General features: G+C 40.1%; 1 protein-coding gene across 1 annotated transcript; it reads right to left on the minus strand.

Moving 5' to 3' along the window:
- Positions 1–32: 32 nt before the first annotated feature.
- Positions 33–19405, minus strand: LOC127515637 (uncharacterized). The gene is made up of 6 exons (XM_051899519.1): positions 19237–19405; positions 18953–19080; positions 14710–16221; positions 577–810; positions 204–425; positions 33–113 (listed from the first exon to the last, which is right to left on the minus strand). The coding sequence occupies exons 1-6, from the start codon at positions 19403–19405 to the stop codon at positions 33–35; spliced, it is 2346 nt and encodes a 781-aa protein (XP_051755479.1).
- Between the last annotated feature and the right edge of the window lie 1356 nt (positions 19406–20761).

Consider the following 20761-nt stretch of genomic DNA (forward strand, 5'->3'; position numbering starts at 1 on the left):
TGGGTCAAAATAACAAGGATCAATGAATGCAATTAATAATTCTTGAATCTCTTGCCTTGTCCTGTGTTGTCCACCATTTTTGCACTCAGATCCGCACAGACTGTCTGGAACATCTGCAAAATATTTCCAAAACAGGGTTAGGAATAAACATCGCTTCAAGAAACTTCATTGCAAAGAGGGAGTATAATATGTAGATTGCTTACTTCCTCAGAATGAGCGTAATTAGGCATTATGGCGATACAAATGGTCTGCAGGCAACCAGTGGATCGAGATAAAAATTCGCAGATCTCATGAGTAAGAATATTAACGGCATCTTTGACCGGTATCGACAGCACTATGCCGGGTCCGATTATTGGCAGCGCAACTGAACTCCAAGAATTCTGCTCACATAGTGCAAAAACTCGGCCAAGTCCGCAGCGAAGTGCCTAAAACAAAATATATTATATAGATGGCAAAACTACTAAATCTTTTCTGTAAATCCCATCCATACAGTCTTGTCAAACACATCTTAAGGGTTAAGATGTGTTCTTATCAAAACACATCTTAACCCTTTTTAAATTATATACTGCCTCTTACTTTTTCGCTGTTGTATTTTTTTCCTTTAGGCACACATTCTACGAAGAAAACCTTTGAACATCCCAACGCTGGTGTCGCATCCACCTCCAGCACATCTCCGGGCGTAAGTGTGCGTTTTCCCTTGGCATTGTTGAAGTTAGTCTGAAGCTGCTGTCCTGCTTTTTTCAACAGGGATGATCCAATCAAGGTTGAGGTCATGTTTGTGTTTATCATTGGAGCAACAAACACATCGGCCTGTATTAATAATACAAATCACAAAAAATTTTCAGTATTGCTGCTTGCAAGGTATAATGAATAAATACTGGTCTATTTTACTTGTTATAGGGATACTCCACCCAAAAAATGAAAAATTCACGTGAAGACTATCCAGTATTATTTTACATTTGATTACTGTGTTCAATGTATCTACCTGAAAACTACTGTTACTTGTCTTTAATAATTTTTTTAAATTTATATTAATTAGGCTTGTAGTTTTAGTTATGGTATCAAAATTGGAATATAGAATTGTGATTCCCTTTCGAAAGGGAACTCACGCTGCATCAGAGTGCTAGGGGGAACCGCCTCCACGGGAACCGGTGTCTGAAACACATATCCAATCTCTGCAATATCATATTGACTGGCGACAGCCCATGACGTCATAACAATGCGACTCCAAAAGTATATATAAGGGGCGCCCAGATAACATGTCATCCTCTTTTCATCTTCAGGGACTGGCATGTGTAAAACACTATCGTGGCAATTATGAACCGCACAGAGAAACTAGAAGGTTTACTAGGTATGTGGATCCGTGTCCTCTTTATCTGACACCAGATGACACACACAAGCTGTGCGTTCTCTGTCTGGAGGGAAGAGCACGCACAGGAAGTTCTCGAGGGAGCTGCCTGTGCAAACTGTGAGCCTTTTTTCTTTAAAAACGCTCCGTTCACGTCTGGGTCTCTTCTCGAGGGAAGAGAGTTCAGCATTTGGGGCTGGTGGTGCTCTGCACATGATGGCTGTGTGGCAGGGGCACCAGGCTGACCTGCTGAGTGACTTAGACCAGCGGCATTCAAGACATGCATGCCGCTGAGGTCTGAGTCCTCATCCAGACAGGTTGGGCCTGGCCCGTCCCGACCCGAGGGCTGCAGATAGGGCCAGAAGGCTAGTGTCGCCTCTCGTGTGCCCCTCAATGGAGGAATAGGACACAGAGAAGGTGAGACTCTAGGAAGAAGGATCTGTTTGAGGTGATCCTTCAAAAATGCGGTCAGCAACGTTGATGGATCTCCTCACTCTGAGGGGGATCAGAACTACCCTGTCCGTTCTTCTTTAACCCCAGGCGCTTCTTACATCAGGCCTGTGGCTGGGCCGATAATGAGTATCAAGATTCTGATGGTCTGCCTTTGGCTTTGATAGTGAGAAGACCCTTTCAGGCTTGTAAGGGTGGAAGACCACACATTGTTTATGGTGGTAAGTCGCCACCCTGTGGCCGCAGGTGGAACTGTGACTAGGTCTTTTTCATTTTAAAGTATTTTAAGTATTTCTTTATAGACCAATGTTCCTTGTGTAAGATGTGCATCTTTTTAGGCTTTATAGGGTGGTGGACCTCATGGTTTCCATGGTGATAGGTGGCCACCCTGTAGCCGCAGGTTGACTTGTTTTTAGGTCTTTTTTATCTGTTTAAATACTAATGTATTTCTTAGACTGCTGTTACCTGTGTAGCAAGCGTTTGGGCATTCATCTGAATCTAGGAAAGGATTTTTGTTCATAGTGATGTCACAATTAGGGCCCTGAAGTCCCTGCAGGTTGGCTAGAATGATTTTAGAGAGAAGTACTACTATTAATAGGTCTTCTTTGAGTATGCTGGGTTTCGCTTATTGTATGTTCTCTGGCGAGACCACTGCTCTTTTTAGCGCTCTTATTATTTCTGATTGTGCTGGCCCCCCTCCCACTTGGGAATGGTTTGGAGGCCGCCACTCTGTTGTAGGCTGGCCCTCATCAGGCCGCCTTGAGAGCCACCTCAGGGTAGAGTAGTTTGTCTCCTCTCCTCATGGCTTGGAGAGTTTTATGTGTCAAAGAGACAAGCCCTTTTACTTCAGATAGATTTAATGTCTAGCGTCTGCCCACAGGGCCACCTGACATTGTTACCTGGTTATCATCACTCATCCTAAAATTAATTTAGGATAGATAAGGCTTTCATGGTATTTTTTAGCCACATTAGCGGTTTCAGTTTGAGTGATTATGCCTCCTCTCAGCTGAGAGTTGTTCTGTAGAGGCTGCTGCTCTGAGGAGCACCAGGTAGATCTATGCTTTGTGGGCTGGCCCTCACCCGGGCCGCCCTGACAGCTGACCTAGGCTAAGCATTCCACCTCTAACCCCTCATTAGGTGAGTGTAGGTTCCCTTTGGCATCCCTAGTGCTGGCCTCCTCTCCATAGAGAGTCGTCGGCCAAGGCCCGCCCCCTTCTGCATTGGGGCATAATGCAGGTTGGTGTGGATTTGCGAATATTATGCTCTTTGCTGTTGTCTTCAAATGTCGGAGACAGGACAAAGATATCTCAAATATAGAGAGGAGTTTGTACAAGTCAATAAACGCATCTTTATATGGTCCAAAAGGTAAATTAGTGTTAATGCGGAGGAGTGTGGAATCTAAAGTATTAGCGCGCATAGGTAGGAGGAGCACATGCGATCTCTCTCTCTCTCTCTCTCTCTCTCTCTTTTTTTTTTTTTTTTTGTCAGCATCGGCAACTTTATCTTTGCAGCTGACACTGACTTAGAAAGCATTCTAGTTTAAATATGTTTTAAATAGTTTAAAATGTGTTCTTTTCCCCCCAATACATTCATAATCATTACTTTTGCCCGTGCTTTGCAGCAAGATTTATGTGCGAGCTTGAGCACGGAATGTGCTATATCACGCCTATAGCTATATAGATAGGTTATTAATGGATGGTTTAGTAGGTTATTATATTAATTAATTTAATATAAACGTGCGACTAAACGATTAATGGCCTAAATGAACGACTACTAGAAAAATCTTTAGTCGGTGGCAGCTCTTGGCACAAGGAACCGCTCCACTTTAAAATAAAATGCTATGACATTACGAAAAGTGCGACAGTAGCTGCAAATCACGTCATGCATGCGTAATGAGTCAAATGTTTTTATTTTATTTCATTTGTTAATTTTATTATCAACTTATCAATTATAACACACAACTTGTATATAATTGCTGAAAAAATTTGTGAGGGTGCTATGGGGGTGCTTTGGTCTTTCTTGGGGGTGCTGAAGCACCTACTAGCCCCTCCCTAGTGCCGCCCATGCTTGTAGCCCGAGCACTGCCACGAGCTGATGCCCGTGTTCATCTGGAGTAGTAGGCCCAGGTTGGCCATCTCCAGGGCATGTTGGCGTATGTTTGTACTAGAGATCGACCGATATGTCGATTTACCGATATTTTCCCCAATATTTAGGCATTTTACCATAATCGGGTATCGGTTTTGTAATATCGGATTTACCGATAAATGTCGCCATCTTGTGGGTGTTTTGAGAATTGCCTGCAGGATCACCATTACAGCTCATCTGAGGGGAGAGGAGACAACAGCGTGCACAGGTAAAGTATACTTACCTGCTTAGTAAACTTAGTAAACATTATTTAACATGAGGGATCACGTGACCCACCGGTAGTAATGGCGGTGTAGTTCAATTGCTCCCTGACTCGGTATCCCTTATATACTTGTTCTCAGTTAAACCATCAACACTTGGTTAGTTTTGGTTGCTCTACTCATGGTGCAACGAATGAGGATGGCAAAACGTCAATTAACGTTGGCTTCTCCAGAGAAAAAGAGAGTTAAAGATCCTAACGTTCCTGAGGGGGAACTTCACGCCATTGTTGCAGATGAGCTAAAGATGCACCTCGGCTTCATCAGGGAACTGTTTAAGGAAGAATTCGCCCCGATCGTGGATAGACTTGGAGTCCTGGAAGAGGATGTTCGTCTGATAAGAAACAACTTTGACAACATGCAGGCTGCTCTCCGTGACGCAAAAAAAGACACAGTGAAAATCAAGGTAGTAGTGGACTCCCTTCAGGAAAAGTTGGCGAGAATTGAAGACAAAAGCCACCAGTCTAATGTCCGTTTAGTGGGACTTAAAGAGGGTGTAGAAGGAGATGACCCTCTACGATTTATACAAAATCACCTTCCTAAATGGATTCCCTCTCTTGCTGGCAAGGTATTGGAGATCGAAAGAGCTCACCGTATATACAGCGGTGAGCGCGCGAAATCTACCCCTCGTACATTCATCTTCAAGATGCTGCGGTATCAAGATCGGAATGCGATCCTGAATGGAGCCCGAGGTGTTGGAGAAATTCTTCATAATGGATCTCCGTTGCTCTTCTTCCCAGACTACAGCAATCAAACTGCGTCCAAGAGGAGATCGATGGCATTGGCGAGGAAGAAACTAACCCATTTGGGAATAACGTCTTTTCTGCTTTATCCCGCGGTAGTGAAAGTCACTCACCGAGGGAAGGTTTCACTTTTTGAGACACCGGCGGAGGTTGAAAAGATCGTCCGCAATCTGGATCCCATCGCAAATTCTTCTCTGAAGGGAGTTTCAGTGCCTGTGTCACGAGAATACGAGGATAGTAAGCATGAATCTGCAGTTCCCATGGAGGACCATACTGAGGCGGTTTGACTGACTATTTTTTCATCCGAAAAATGACCGGGTCAGGCGTTGACGGACGAGCCGGACTGCTTGTTGGCCGCGTATCCAAAGATCGTTACTTTGTGGGCAGGTAGAAGAGTGTGTTTCAACTCTTTGCTTGCTGCCCATTTTGTTACTGTTCTTGTTTGCGTTTTTCTGTTCTATGCCCAAGTCCGCCCACGTAAGTTTAACCAGTTTTATGTTTACATTTATATGTGTAACGTTATTTGTATGTACATGTATGTGTATGCATATATTTCGTTTGCCGCTATCTTCCCTGGGGATTATTTTATGGTCCTCCCACCTGTTTATTCTGGTTGGCCTGGATATCGATGTGTTACTCAATAACATGGCTATAAAGATACTGTCATGGAACGTTAATGGTCTAAATAGCCCTATTAAACGAACCAAATGCTTAGATTACCTAAGATGTAAAAGGGTCTCCATCGCCCTTATTCAAGAGTCTCATTTGAAATCAGATGACGTACATCGCTTTCAAAATAGATACTTCAAAGTGATCTCCTCATCTTCGGCTGGCAATAAGACTAAAGGAGTGCTGATACTGTCTAGGCGTTCTACTAATTTTTCAATTATACGTTCTGGCGGAGATACAGAAGGCAGAATTACCTATGTTGTTGGTTCCCTAAATAATACTAAATATGCTTTTTTGTCTATATATGCACCTAACGAGGGTAATCCCCTATTTTTTCAAGAATTATTACTTTTAGTTTTAAATTTGGAAGACTGTCTTGTGGTTTTAGGGGGCGATTTTAATGCTGTGTTGGATCCTCGGCTAGATAGATCTCAGGCCTCTAAGGCTGATTCAGTGATTACTGGAAGCTTTAACTCATTTTTGCGACACTCTAACATATGTGATGTCTGGCGTCTGCAAAATGACGGTGCCAGGGACTATACATTCTTTTCAGCTCGTCATAAGAGCTATTCAAGGATAGACTATTTACCTATGTCCCCTTCTCTTATTCCATTTATTAGTAAAGTTGATATTCTGCCACTTCTTTTATCTGATCATTCCCCTGTAATTACTACCCTAACACCTGTATCTTTGGGCTCCAGACCCAACAGCTGGAGATTTAACACCTCCCTGTTACAGGACTGTCACTTTTGTGGCTGTATTACGAAGCTCTTTGAAGGAATTTTTGCAGATTAACACTGATTCAGCCTCTAACCCTCAAGTATTGTGGGAAACCACTAAGTGTTTTATTAGGGGTAAATGTATAAGTTTTTCATCGTTTAGTAAAAAGCGTAGAGAGAGTCGTAACAAAAACAAATTGATCTGCTAGAGAAGGAATTAAAAGATAAATTTAGTGATATCAAAGCCAAAGAATTAAATGTTCTTAAATCAGAATTAAAATCTATATATTTGCATAGAGCTGAATTTATTATACATCGTACTAGGCAATCTTATTATTTCTATGGAGAACGCCCCTCTAAGCTTTTGGCTTTAAGGTTGAAGGATGGTGAATCCAAAGCCAGTATATCTGCTATTAGACATGAGGGTTCAGTGTATACTCAACCTAAGGATATAAATAAAGTGTTTGAATCATATTATCAACAGTTGTATACTTCAGAATCCAGCACTGACCCAACAAATTTTGATTTATTCCTTACGCATTTAAATCTCCCTAAATTGAATTATTCTCAGCGTGATATACTGGACAGTCCTTTGACAATTGAAGAATTAAAATCTGCCCTGGATTCCATGAGCAATAATAAAGCTCCTGGCTTAGATGGGATTCCCCCGGAGTTATTGAAGATATTATGGGACATAGTGGCTCCATTGATACTTAATTCTTTTAGTTTTGCTTTAGAAAAAGGTGCTCTGCATAGAGACCAAAACACAGCTTTGATAACTTTACTGTTGAAGAAAGGAAAGGATCCCCTTGAGTGTTCTAGTTACAGGCCAATTAGCCTCCTATCCACAGATTCAAAGCTAATGGCAAAAGTTTTGGCTTTAAGATTGGATCGGTGTGTAGGAGACTTGATCAAGTATGATCAGTCAGGTTTTTTAAGGGGGAGATTTGCTGCAGACAACATACGTAGGCTTCTTCATATTATTCAACAAGCAGACACCTATATAGCTTCCTCTGCAATCCTCTCTTTGGATGCAGAGAAAGCTTTCGACAGAATTGAGTGGAATTTTTTGTGGTCTGTCCTGAAGCATTTTGGGTTTGGTTCTTTTTTTCTGCATGCTGTCAAAACTATCTATTTTGAGTGTTCAGCAAGAGTACTTACTGGTCCCCATATCTCTCCTTCCTTCTGCCTAGGCAGAAGGGCAGGGGTACTCGTCAAGGATGTCCCCTCTCACCCTTGCTTTTTAATTTATCATTAGAGCCTTTGGCCCAAGCGATTAGACAATGCTCTGCAATAGTTCCTATAAGCTGTATGAATACGACCCATAAAATTTCATTCTATGCTGACGATATTCTTTTGTATCTATCAGATATCACAGATTCTGTTAGTGAATGCTTAAAATTATTCGATACATTCGGTAAATTGTCTGGTTACAAAATTAATTGGAGCAAATCCGTACTTCTGCCCCTTAATATAGCTGCTAAATCAGAGATTCAGGCCTTACCCACTATAATTCCAATTACCGACCAGTTTAATTATCTGGGGATTAGAGTTTTTTCTTCACTTTCACACATTGCTAAATGGAACTATCAGTCTCTTCTTGATAAGATTAAAAGCAATCTTCTGTGTTGGTCTCCACTCTGTTTGGCTCTTCATGGTAGGATAGCCACTGTTAAGATGAATATACTTCCGAGGTTGAGCTTTTTATTCTCTACGTTACCTCTGGCACCACCTATTGGTTACTTTAAAGAGCTTAATACAGTGGTAACAAAATTCTTATGGAATAATAAACGGCCTAGAATTCATCTTAAATCTATGTACCGGCTGAAACCCCATGGTGGATTATCGCTACCAGATTTTTGGTCCTATTATTTAGCGTATCAAGTGAGACCGCTTAGGACTTGGATTGATGTTGACTCTCCTGTGTCATGGCGGGCCTTAGAAAATAATATTATTTACCCATTGCGTCTACAGGATTTACCTTTTACTGGAATACCTCAGAAGGTTTTGGAAAAGTTTGGTCCAATTATATGTCATTCTATTAAAATCTGGAAAGCGGCAGAAAAGATCATGGGAGCTTCAGATTCCTATAGCAATTCTACCCCCATTTGGCATAACAGTAACCTCTGTACAGGTAATAAACCGTTTATTTCTAAATGCTGGGTTGAACGTGGTATTTATACCCTAAAAGATCTGTACAATGATTATGGGCTTAAGTCCTTTCAGATCCTACAAGTTGAATTCTCTCTCCCAGGATTTTCCTTCTTTTTGTATTTAAGATTAAGATCTGCACTAAAAGCTTATGGAGTACCCTGGTCGACTAAAATATCTCCTCACTTTATGATAGATTGGATAGACTCTAGTAGGGATTCTAAAGGTATTGTGAGTATAATTTATAAATCACTTGTGGTACGACAGTACTCAAACATTCCGACTGAGGACTTCTGGGAGAGAGACCTTAGCACTGTGATTAATTGGGACTCTGTCTGGGGGAATTGTTTTGCTACCTCAAAAAATCCAGCCCACCAAATTATTCATTATAAATTAATTCATAAGGCATATGCCACTCCCTGTTTACTATATAAAATGAAAAGAAAGTCTGATCCTTTTTGTCACTTGTGTAGCAGCGCAAGCCTAGGTACATATATGCATATGTTCTGGGACTGTTCTCGAATTGAGCAGTTCTGGTCTTCGGTCCGGGAATAATTGATAGATCTTCTGAAGACGCAGATCCAAAAGGACCCTCTGGTTTTTCTTTTGCTAGATGACTCTTCACTATCACTGTCTGTCAATCAAAAGAGGATTCTGTCAGCTGCCCTTACTGCTGCTAAAAAGGTTATCCTGAAACTGTGGTTGGAACCTTCTACCCCAGCTATGTCCACTTGGATGTCCTATTTGCTGGACATTGCTCTTTTGGAGAGCACCACAGCTAAAATGCATGGCGCCACCAGAAGGACAATACAATTTTGGTTGGACCTTATTGAGACTTTATCAAAAATGTTGAAATCTTGATATATTATTTATTTTTATTTATTAAGTCTTATTGTATCTCTTTTTCTTATGATTGTGGGTGGATCTTGGGCTCTTTGTAAATAGTTATAAACTTAAAATGTTTAATAAATAAAGAATCACAAAAAAAACATTATTTAACATAACAGCCATTAATACACAAATTAGATGTGTTACATAAATGCCTGAAATGTAGCTAGTTTATGGAGCTTGTCTCTAAGAAATAGAGACAAGCTCACGGAGTCACGTAAGATAATCCATCAAGTCCTGTCCCAACAAAGATGTAACTTTGCATGAATTAAATAATACAGCCATGAATGAGCACATGTTGGAAATAAAAGCGCTGAATTTAATTCTCTCTCTGTTGTCTATGCTCATCATTAGTCTTGTGAAGTCGTCTGCATTTTGCTATTCATGTAACTTTTAACAAGATTCACTTGTTTAAAACACCGTAATTATATAAACATTTACTATATAACCATTAATTCGCTAATAAATATCCAAATAAACAAAACTCTATGGAAATTAATTATTTATTTATTATTTATTTATTAATTATTTATTTATCTCCGCGAGCGATCGCAGTTTGAGTATAGTTTTGTGTAAATGCATAGATAAACAGCGCTTTGTCAGCGGATATTTCATAATCTAGAATGACAAAAACATTATTAATAATTCTGATATAACATACCAGTTGAGAAATGCAATAAATACGATGTTTTGTTTGTTATATTCCAATATTCCAGAGAATATTATTCAGTTATTTAACATTATCCAGTGAATTATTCTTCACTCTTTAGCTTATTAAATAGCTTATAAATCTACTAAAACTGTAGTTTAAAATGAAGTATTACATTTCTGCAAAGTTGATATGACTCCTGTCTTTAATTTATTTTCTCCATTTGAAAACATTAGACCTTCTACATTTATTTTGCTTATTGTTAACATTAGTGTTGCTGCTGATGCTTTTTATAAATACAATTATTTTTGTAATATGAAGATTAAAATTAACTTACTTCACACAGTCATTGCCAGTTTGCAAAGAATGCCAAATGAATGTGAGCATGGGGTCAAAATCTAAAACAACAAAAAATTTTTAATCGTGTTAAAAACAGAAGTATAACAGTAAATAAATATCGGTTCTGCATATCGGTTATCCCGCACATAAACACACAAATTATCGATATCGGTTCTAAAAAATCAATATCGATCGATCACTAGTACTCCCCTTGCTTAAAGGGTAAAAGGTGCTTTTACTTAGTACACTGCTTGTTGGCTATGTGATAGGTCCCAGGCTTAGGCGCTGTTTAAACAGTCTTATCTCTGCTACTAGACTCGCTTTAAGGTAGTTGGCTTTAACAGGCCTCCCTTCAGCGTGAGTCCAAACCATGTTGGGCTCTTAGCGGCCAGCACATGCGCTGTCAGGTAGCTGGCCTTAGCAGGCCTCCCTGTGAGCAGCCCCCAGTAAATGGATTCCTGGTAGCTATTATATTTTTATCAGATAGTAGACCTTAGCCGGCCTCTCTGTGGTGAGCCCCCATCAGTGTGGATGTTGTAGCAACAAGACACGTTCTGGGTAGCTGGCCCTAGCAGGCTGCCTTGGAGGCTAGTCCCCAGCAGTAATGGGTTTTTCTGGTAGGTGCGCATAGACTTGCCTCAGATAGTAGGCCTCAGCAGGCCTCTATGAGGGTGAGTCCCCAGCAGTGTGGGTTTCTGGCAGCTAGCGAATGCAAATGCTTGTTCTCAATTGTTGGCCTTAGCAGGCCTCTTTGAGAATTAGCAGGCCTCCCTGTGGGCAAGCCGGAGTGTTGCAGGATTTGACAGCTAGCTAGACTTGTAATCAGGTAGCTGGCCTCAGCAGGCCTCCCTGAGTATTAGCAGGCCTCCCTGTGGGCAAGCCCCAGTGTTGTAGTGTCACGACCGGCTAGGGGTAGGGGTATGATTCTCGCTTCGGGTGCGAGAGGGCCCGGGTTCAAATCCCCATATTTCAAAGCCCCCATATTTGTCACGACCGGCTCAAGGCCGTGACAAATAAGAGGAGGACTAGTAGGTTGGTAGGGGTGCAAAAAACCTGTTTATTAACATAAATAGAAAAATATACAAAGCAGAAAATCACTTACAAAAATAACTCCAATTTCTGTCTGACACATGGTGTTAAAATATCAGACAGAACCAAATTCGAAGTAATAGCAAAGGCAAAAGAAACAAACAAGAACAAAAAGCAAACACAAGCTAAACAGAAGCAAACAAATCTCACAACCCCCTCATAATGACGTGAGCCTCCTCGCACTCTCACAAGCTCCCCTTTAATAAGGCTAGAAACAGGTGCCAATCATTCTCTTAATTAGCCTGAACAGATTCTCGTGATGAGTCTCCCAGCCACACCCACCGGTCGACAACAGCAGGAATAGCGGGAGACCTGTCACAGTAGGCCCTAGAAAGCTAGCTAGCAGGTAGTTGGCCTTAGCAGGCCTCCCTGAGAGCCAGCCCCTAATAATTGAGTGCATGGCGGTTAGTAATGCTACTTCAGCCAGTGAACTTTTGCTACTGGGGTGTTTGGTCTTACTGGCCCCTTCTGAAGGCAAATTCCCCACAGCACGGGTACTTCTCTACCAGTTAAGACTCGATACCAGGTGGTTGGCCAGTGTAGGCCTCCCTGATGCGAGTCCCCAGCAGTTGGGTATCGTCAGCAAGGTCATGTTGTCAGGTAGTTGGCCTTTCTGGCCCTCCTGAGATCTCACGTTACTACGTGTAGCTAGCTTGGCTATCTAGTTCACCTTCGCATCCTAGCCTATAGCCTGGTCAACCTAATAGGTCAAGCTTTTGACTCCCCTTACTCTAGGGTAGATTTGAGTACTTAGCTCCCTAAGTCTGCTCAGAGGTTGAAGGCTTCTCTCGAGACCTCCCAGTTAGATCAGCCCTTAGGCTGTGAGCATTCCCCTTGTGAGGGTTCCTTTTTAGAGTGCACGGCCTCCTTAGCGCCTTGAAACATAGGTGCTTTGTTGATCCTAGGATCGAGCAGATATACTCCCCTCACTTGCAAGGGTCGATAGCGCTTTGCTGAGTCCTGCTCTCCAGGATGCTCGTCTCTAGAGTCGGTCTGAGTTGGTTACGGCCCTTTTGCAGTCCCTCTTTCTGGATGTCTCTTTGTGAGACTTATGCTTCTAGAGGCTCTGTTTCTGAGAAAACAGACAGGTTGTTGGCAGACTAAGTTACTAGTACAGCTAGAAGCTGGGTCAGCCTCCCTGGTGGCATTTGGGGTTGACTTTGTTCCCCTGAGAAGTGACTGGCTGGGGTGCCTTCGGGCCACGCTCCCTTAAAGGGACCCCTTCTGTTGAAGTTGTTGGTTCCAGGCCTTTGTGCGGACTTGGCTGGCCTTCATATGTAAAATATGGAGGCCGCTTTGAGGCTTATAGCTGAGGCCTTGACCGTTGGGAGCACTGTCACTGACAGCCCAGTTGTGACCCACAGGGTGAGTGGGTCTGGCGTTTCATTTTACCTGATTCTGACAGTTGTCAATGCCATACGTTGGCACGCACTCCCCTCAGCATGGCGGTATGGGTATATCGTTCCCCTAGCACTCTGATGCAGCGCGAGTTCCCTTTCGAAAGGGAATGTCTCAGGTTATGCATGTAACCCTGAGAACAGGGAGCGAGACGCTGAGTCTCTTAGCCATGCCTTGGGGCCTGCCTGCATACAGTCCCTTCAAACGATAAGCGGATTACATGTTATCTGGGCACCCCTTATATACTTTCGGGTCGCATTGTTATGACATCATGGGCTGTCGCCGGTCAATATGATATTGCCGAGATTGGATATGTGTATTAGACACCGGTTCCCATGGAGGCGGTTCCCCCTAGCACTCTGATGCAGCGTCTTGTTCCCTGTTCTCAGGGAACCATGGTTACATGCGTAACCTGAGATGATTTGCACAGGTATCTAAAATGTTGGTGTCATAACTGCCTGCTTTTGCCTCCAAAGTTTAATGGCCAGTAAAAAAATATTTATGGCCGGTAAATTTTCTTTAGTCACCAGCCATTGGCAGGTGTGGCAAAATGTTTTAGGCCCTAGATGTGTGAAAATATTACAAAAATTTTAAAAGTTTTAAACTAGAAACCATCACTTCCAGCTAACTGTAATATGTGTTTTTGCTTGATGTAAAATTAAGTTGTGAAGCGTGATTTAAAGGGTTGGTTCAACCAAAAATGAAAATGTCATTCCAAACCCGTAAGACTTTTGTTTATCTTCAGAACACAAATGAAGATCTTTTTGATGAAATCTGACAGCATTCTGTCCCTCCATAAACTGCCTTCACAACTGGAACTTTGATGATTCAAAAAGTTCATAAAGAGATCGTAAAACTAATCCATATGTATTGAACGGTTTAGTCCAATTTTTCTGAAGAGACACGATCACGTTATATGATGAACAGATTGAATTTAGGCTTATATTCACATGTAAACATTCATCAACTCAAACATCAGTTGTGGGAAACGGAAGCTCAAGCAAGTTTGCTTGAAGTGTGAGAACCAATGAGGTTTATTCTCATGTGTTACACAGCATGTTTGAGCTTCTGGAAGAGGTTTGTTCTCGTGCGTCATTCAGGTTCATTTGAGCTTCTGTTTATGTTCACTGATCAATGTTTATATGTGAGTAAAATCCTATATTAAATCTATTCATCATATAAAGTGATCATGTCTCTCCATAAAATTTGGATTAACCCCCTCAATTCATATGGATTAGTTTTAAAATCTTCTCTTCATAAACTTTTTGAAGCATCAAAGTTCCATTTGTGAAGGCAGTCTATGGAGAGACAGAATGCTGTCAGATTTCATCAAAAAGATCTTCATTTGTGTTCTGAAGATGAACAAAAGCCTTATGGGTTTGGAACGACATGAGGGTGAGTAATTAATGACAGAATTTTTGGGTGAACTATCCCTTTAAGGAAGTGATGGTCCTCTGTGCTTCTGTGTCAATTCTCGCACAAGTTCCACAACAAGCTGAACTCATGAACTCATACTCAGGAACTCATGACAGTCGGCTGGGAGCGATGGTTTATATAGTACTTAAAAGAAAGTTTAAAATATTACTATTTTTCACACACACACCTGTTGTTTTTTTCAGAAGACATTGATTCATCATCTGGGGTCATATGGTTTTTGAAGCGTCAACTTTGGTGGGTACTGTACACTTGCATAATATGGACTCACAGAAGTGGATTATTTTTCTAAAGATCTTCTTCATCTAAATAAAGTAAGTCATTAAATTTTGGATGGCATGAGGGTGAGAAGATGAATGAACACGTGAATGAAAATGTTGAGTGGAGTATCCCTTTAAGGCAAAGTATTTGTCTAGTTTGTCAGCCTTACCTGTTGTTGCTCAAGACTACCAACCACAACTTTAATGTGTATCTCACTGTCAAAGTCCAGAGAGTGTTGGGCAGATGCAGCAGCTGCAGCAAATGGCAAGCTCTGAAAACTCCTATTCATGAGTATGGGCACGTTACCTCTTTTACGCCCATCATCAATGGGGAGTATCCAAACCATATAAGAATTCTTTACTAATTTCAAAGTCTCTGCACCATCACTTTGAAAAAATTTTTGAACTCCAGGTCCTTTCACCTTAAATTGTTTAGTGACAAGACTCTGAAAAAATGACTCAAGGCTGTCCTTCAAACTCTCAACTTCGCATCGAGGTCCCGTGAGGTGGATGCATGGGGAAGGCAAACTCGTTGGCTTTATTTCCACATTGCTCTTCTTTACTCTGGCCATCGACAAAATCTCAGGGAAGTGGTCTGCCATTTCTGGCCTGGGAAGAGGCAGGGAGTCATGATGGTTCTGATGGTTTCTTTTGTATTCCTGCACGATGTTCTTCAGCCTATTAACTTCAGTAATGTAGCCCACCAGTTGTACTTTGGGGTCAGAACTTGATTCATCCAGGTATTTAAGCTCCACTTTAACACTGTCACGATTGGCCTGCTTGACGGCTTCACTCAAATCCTCCTTCAGCGTATTAAACGCAGATGATTTCTGACTGTTTTCCAGGCGCACAGTCTCCAAACACAGGTCTCTCTGCACGGCAGCGGCCGCCTCCTGTAGCGCTCCGTCAGACAAACTCAACAGAAGGAGATCTGAACCTGAAGTCTCGAGCATAACTGGGCTGCGGAGGCTCTGTTGAAATCGGTTTTCAAAGTGCTGTATACCACCACTTGATTCCAAGAAGGTTATAAGAGGACGGTGTGATGGGATTCTCTTCTCTTTGATTTCTTTTGCTAAGTTTAAAAGCTCCTTTTTACCTGCACGGACCTCTTCCTCAGGACCCTTCAAAAGGAGAATGCCTGTTTTTTCCTGTGTGATCTGAAGTGCAGGTAAATTAGAATTTATGTATGGCTCAAACTTCTCTTTGATGAGGGTGAATTGCTTCTCAGACACGCAACACTCTTGTTGAATCTGCTGTTGATCATGCAAGCCGCTTACAAATTTTATAATTTTCTCTACTTGTTTCCGCTCTCCAACCACTACGGCTAAACCCGTCTCTTCTTCAAAATAAATTTTTAAGTTCCAACCAGAGAGGTAAAGGTGTTCTTCCAGAATTTCTGATTTTTTCCTATCAACCTCAAAGTAGATATTATAGTGTGACTTTAAAGTCTCGAACACTTGGTCAACCGCAGGGTCCCATTTCTTCAGGGGACAAACGTCTTCAGCTGCCGGGTCCCTCGCCACCACAACCTCTTCAGAGTCAATGTGGATCTTGAAGGTGCTGGAAAGCCCAGAGAGTTGTTTCTCCAAGTCTGAATTCGCCTTTTTACATTCACTGAGATAGCGTAATAGATAATAGTCCAGTTTAAAAACTTTCTCCATACTTTTAGCACTTGCACATTTCTAAAAAAAGAACAAATGATAAAGACATGTATTAATTGATTATAAAATGCTTCATAATGAAAATGCAAGACAAGTGAAATTAATTAATTAGGGCTTAACAATTAGTGACGGGAAGTCTGATTCAGTTCCACAAACTGGTTCTTTCGGATAGTTTATTTCAATGAACCAGTTCAAAATACGGATTCACCAGTTTATGTACATAATTATGCAATGACATCAAGTACATCCGATAGTGATGTGAAACACAGATGTCTAAAGCATATAAAGTGAATAAACTAGTTTCAATCAACTCACCTTTTTACATAAACCAACACTTTACAATACGGGTTCACTAACAAGCATTAATTCATGTTTAACTAATGCACAGATAATCATGTGTTAATGTATGACTCATGAAGAAATAAACCATTAATTAATGATTACTGCATCAGTAACTAATAAAGAGTCTATATGATTAATAGATTAAGTAATATATGAATTGTTATTAATTAAATGTGTCAGTGCATTAATTCCTTAATAACTTATTTTATTAACTAATAGTGTAAATTAATCTGTTAACTACCACAATGGGTTGAAGCCATGTACTTCAACTTCCAGTTGTCTGCTTTAATTAATCATTATCTAATGATTCGAAAATGTATCATTATGTTATGACTTTACATGTTGAGGCACATAACTATTAACTAATTGTTAAGTAATATGTAATTAATGGGTTTTGACAGTTGCAAATGCAGTGAATGTAATGTCAGAGAATGTGTTTGAAGGATGGGTAAGTATCAGCACGCCAGAATCTGAACCATTGTAAGTCCATTTGTCCTTCATAACAGAAGTAGCATTTTGTTGTCGTGTAGCATCATCCCGCACCCAGTGTAGCATCACTATTACTGATTATAATGGGTTCTATTGTCTTGTCTGGTCTTGACACGGTGTTATGAAATAGCAGTGCCCGGCCACATGTTCTCAGTGTTCTGCCTTTGAATCCTTGACCTCAAGCTTAATCTGACATATTCCTGTGCCATGAACAACAAGGTTCTGGATGCAACAGTTTATCTGGTACAGTGGAATCCAGTTGTAGATGGTTGGAAGTTGAAATCCATGGCTTAGTGTGGATGTCAAAACCGTAATGACATATTACTTAACAATTAGTTAATAGTCATGTGCCTCAACAAGTGAAGTCATAACATAATGATACATTTGCAAATCATTAGCTAATGATTAATTAAAGCAGATAATTTGAAGTTGAAATACATGGCTTCAACCCTTTGTGGTAATTAACACATTAACTTAGACTATTAGTTAATAAAATATGTTATTAAGGAATTAATACATTATGACACATTTAATTAATAACAATTCATATATTACTTAATCTATTAATCATATAGACCTCTTTATTAGTTGCTGATGCAGTAATCATTAATTAATGGTTTAGTTCTTCATGAGACATACATTAACTCATGATTATCTGTGCATTAGTTAAGCATGAATTAATGCATATTAGTGCACCCGTATTGTAAAGTGTTACCAAAAACCTTTCATTTTGCCTCCCTCATTCAAGTCAACTGCTCGGTTCATGCATGTTCATATCAGTAGCTCATCGTTTCTTAACAGACATGTCAGAGTCCAAACTGTTTCCTCAGTTCAGTGTACTTGTGACTCGAGAACTGTAGTAACCATTGACTATTGTCTCAGTGTACGGCTTTTGACTCGAGAACAATACACACTCTGATACATTTTTATTTGTTATACTTTATGCTTTTCAGCAAATGACATCCGTATTTAGCCCTCCCTTTATGAAACCCTTGGCAGACAGTTCTCAGCGTGTTGGATATGTCTGTACTGTTCTCAGTTGCACTGTTTGACTAACTTGAGACCAACAGACCGGAAGTGATTGAGTAACTTGCAGATTTGTGCTGACTCAAGCCACAAACTGTTTCCGATGGTTCAGTCCAATTTGGTGAACAGGTTCATCAGCTAAACGGAACCGGTTTAAAAGACAAATTCATTTGTGAATTGGACATCACCATTAGCAATAAGGATATGTCTAATTGAATTTATTGTACGATTTTGACATAAAAGATTATGCATACATCTAATAAGGTAAGAAAAATCTTGTATAAAGGTTAAAATGTCCGCAAATCAATTTAAAGGGGTCATATAATGCCACTTTTACAAGATGTAAAATAAGTAACTGATGTCCCCAGAGTGTGTATGTGAAGTTTTAGCTCAAAATACCCCACAGATCATTTTTTATAGCATGTTAAATTTGTCACTTTTTGAGGGTGAGCAAAAGCGCTCAGTTTTTGTGTGTGTCCCTTCAAATGCAAATGAGCTGCTGCACCTACGAAGAGGGCGGGGTTTCAAGAGCTTGTGTTAGCACATAGTGTTAGCAGCGCCGATTACCTCACGCAGACTTACTGAAAATGTCAGAAACTGTTCAAACCTAAGTCGGACAATGATGGAGAGACTCAAAAAGAAGTGACAAGATAACAGAATATATCAAGATGTCTTTTTTTGTCAATATTACACACAGGCCATCCTTATTGTCAAGCATAGCAGGTGATTTCCGAGAAATACTCAATGGTATTTACTTTAACTACGCAGAGAGTTAGTCTTTCTCTGGGCTTCTGGAAAAACAGGTTTGACTACATTGTATCAGCAGAAAACAAGGTAGTGCAGGTAAATAAATCTAAGTAAAAAAATCAGTTTTATTTATGACTGTGCCACATACCCGATTAGCAGATGCTTCAGGTTGTTTGCTGCTTTCAGGAACATTGTCACGTCTTAATGAAACACGGATCTCCTTTTGTTCGGATATATTGATGACATGATCCTTTCGGTCAAGTACTCTTTCCTGGGCTTTGAATAAATGCATGTCGATGAGTATAAATGTCATAATTATAAATGGAATATTATTATTATTATTACAGTTGTTCTGACAAGCTTAAGTGACATAAAAGTATAGCACTGATTGTAACAAGGTGCAAAAAATGCAATAACAAAAAACATACTTACTTTCTTTGTTCACAAAACTTATCTTGTAGGTGTTGTCACCCACTTTGCTGATCTCACACTGTCCTCCTCCTGATTTTCTCCTTATGCTGAAGTGCATGTGTATTTGGTTAACTTCCACATCAGAGAGATTATTCGCCTCAAAAAACACAGTGTACTGGTAGTTCTCCATCTTTAATCTGCTGTTGTGTTGAGCTTTGACATGAATATAGGTGCTCTGAGATGCTTTCACTTTTTCTTTGGCTCATATTACAGACTGTGGTTTCCATAGCCACTCCTCCAGCTTTCTCTGCATGCTGGTACTGTATGTGGCACAAAAGCATATATCCTCTACCATAACCATTATTAACATTTTGTAATCCAATTACTGTTAAAATTTTTATTAAAAATGTTACTTGAGTTACATATAGGATTTCATTTACCCACGGCTCATATCCTCCAACAACAAATACACTGTAAAAAATTATTTTCATGATTTGTTATCACAACATTTTTTCTTTTGTCAAATCAACTTAGATAATTAATGTGGTTCAGATAACATAATATTTTGAGTTCTGTTGATTAAACCAATCAGCTTCATTGTATTAACTCAAATTTTTAATTTCAATGAACTCAAAATTTTAAGGCAACCAGGTAACTTACTTTTTTAATTTAAACCAACAATCCTTTTTTATAGTGTAGGCAGCATTTTAAAGTAGTTGTGCAACTTCTCAATCGATTTGCACATGTGTGCATGCTAGTTGTTTTATTAGTTACTTGCATTAGTACTTTGGATGCAAGTAATTAGGTGCACCACAACCACAATGATCACTATGTAACCCATTGGTAATAAAGTAACTATTTGGAGTGACTTCCCCAACACTGGATGTTATTTTGAAGATAACTAACTACTGATATTTTATCATGAACAATTATTATAGAGTAATATTGTGTAAAGATGCATTTCATCTCACTTCCAACCTCATGAACATACAATATGAAGGAAGATGTAATTACGGGAGACAGTGACTTAGGTGATGTTTTAGGACTTCTTGGATGGCTTGTTATGATACAGAAATATGAAATTTGACTAAACTGAAGGGGAAGTAATAGTGCTACATGTATATTTTCACATCATGGTGGTTGGAGAATGTGGAACAACTGATTGGCACAACTGAAAAATAATGCAAATGCCTCCTACTGTACATCTCATCCACCACAATGTCAAATAGTTTTGTCATGATAGTGAAGAGCTAAAGACAACATGGGAACTGAGAAGGATAGAATATCATACATTCCAAAGACATTTTTTAAAATCCAGGAGTAATGAATTAGTTGCTCTGAAGCTAAATAAGATAATTTTTTGCCTACTTCCGTGGTTTGTGATAGACAGGTTAATATTTCTGTTTGCGCTGTTGCACTGACTTTTCACACACAAAAGCCAAAATACAATTACAAAGTGTATTTTGTAATTTACATTCAATGTTTTGGATTGCCACCTTGAACTTGAACTGAATAAACGCATTCTCTAAATCAGTGGTTCTCAACT

This window comes from Ctenopharyngodon idella, chromosome 7 (genome assembly GCF_019924925.1).
Source record: "Ctenopharyngodon idella isolate HZGC_01 chromosome 7, HZGC01, whole genome shotgun sequence".
In the NCBI taxonomy this organism is placed as follows: domain Eukaryota; kingdom Metazoa; phylum Chordata; class Actinopteri; order Cypriniformes; family Xenocyprididae; genus Ctenopharyngodon; species Ctenopharyngodon idella.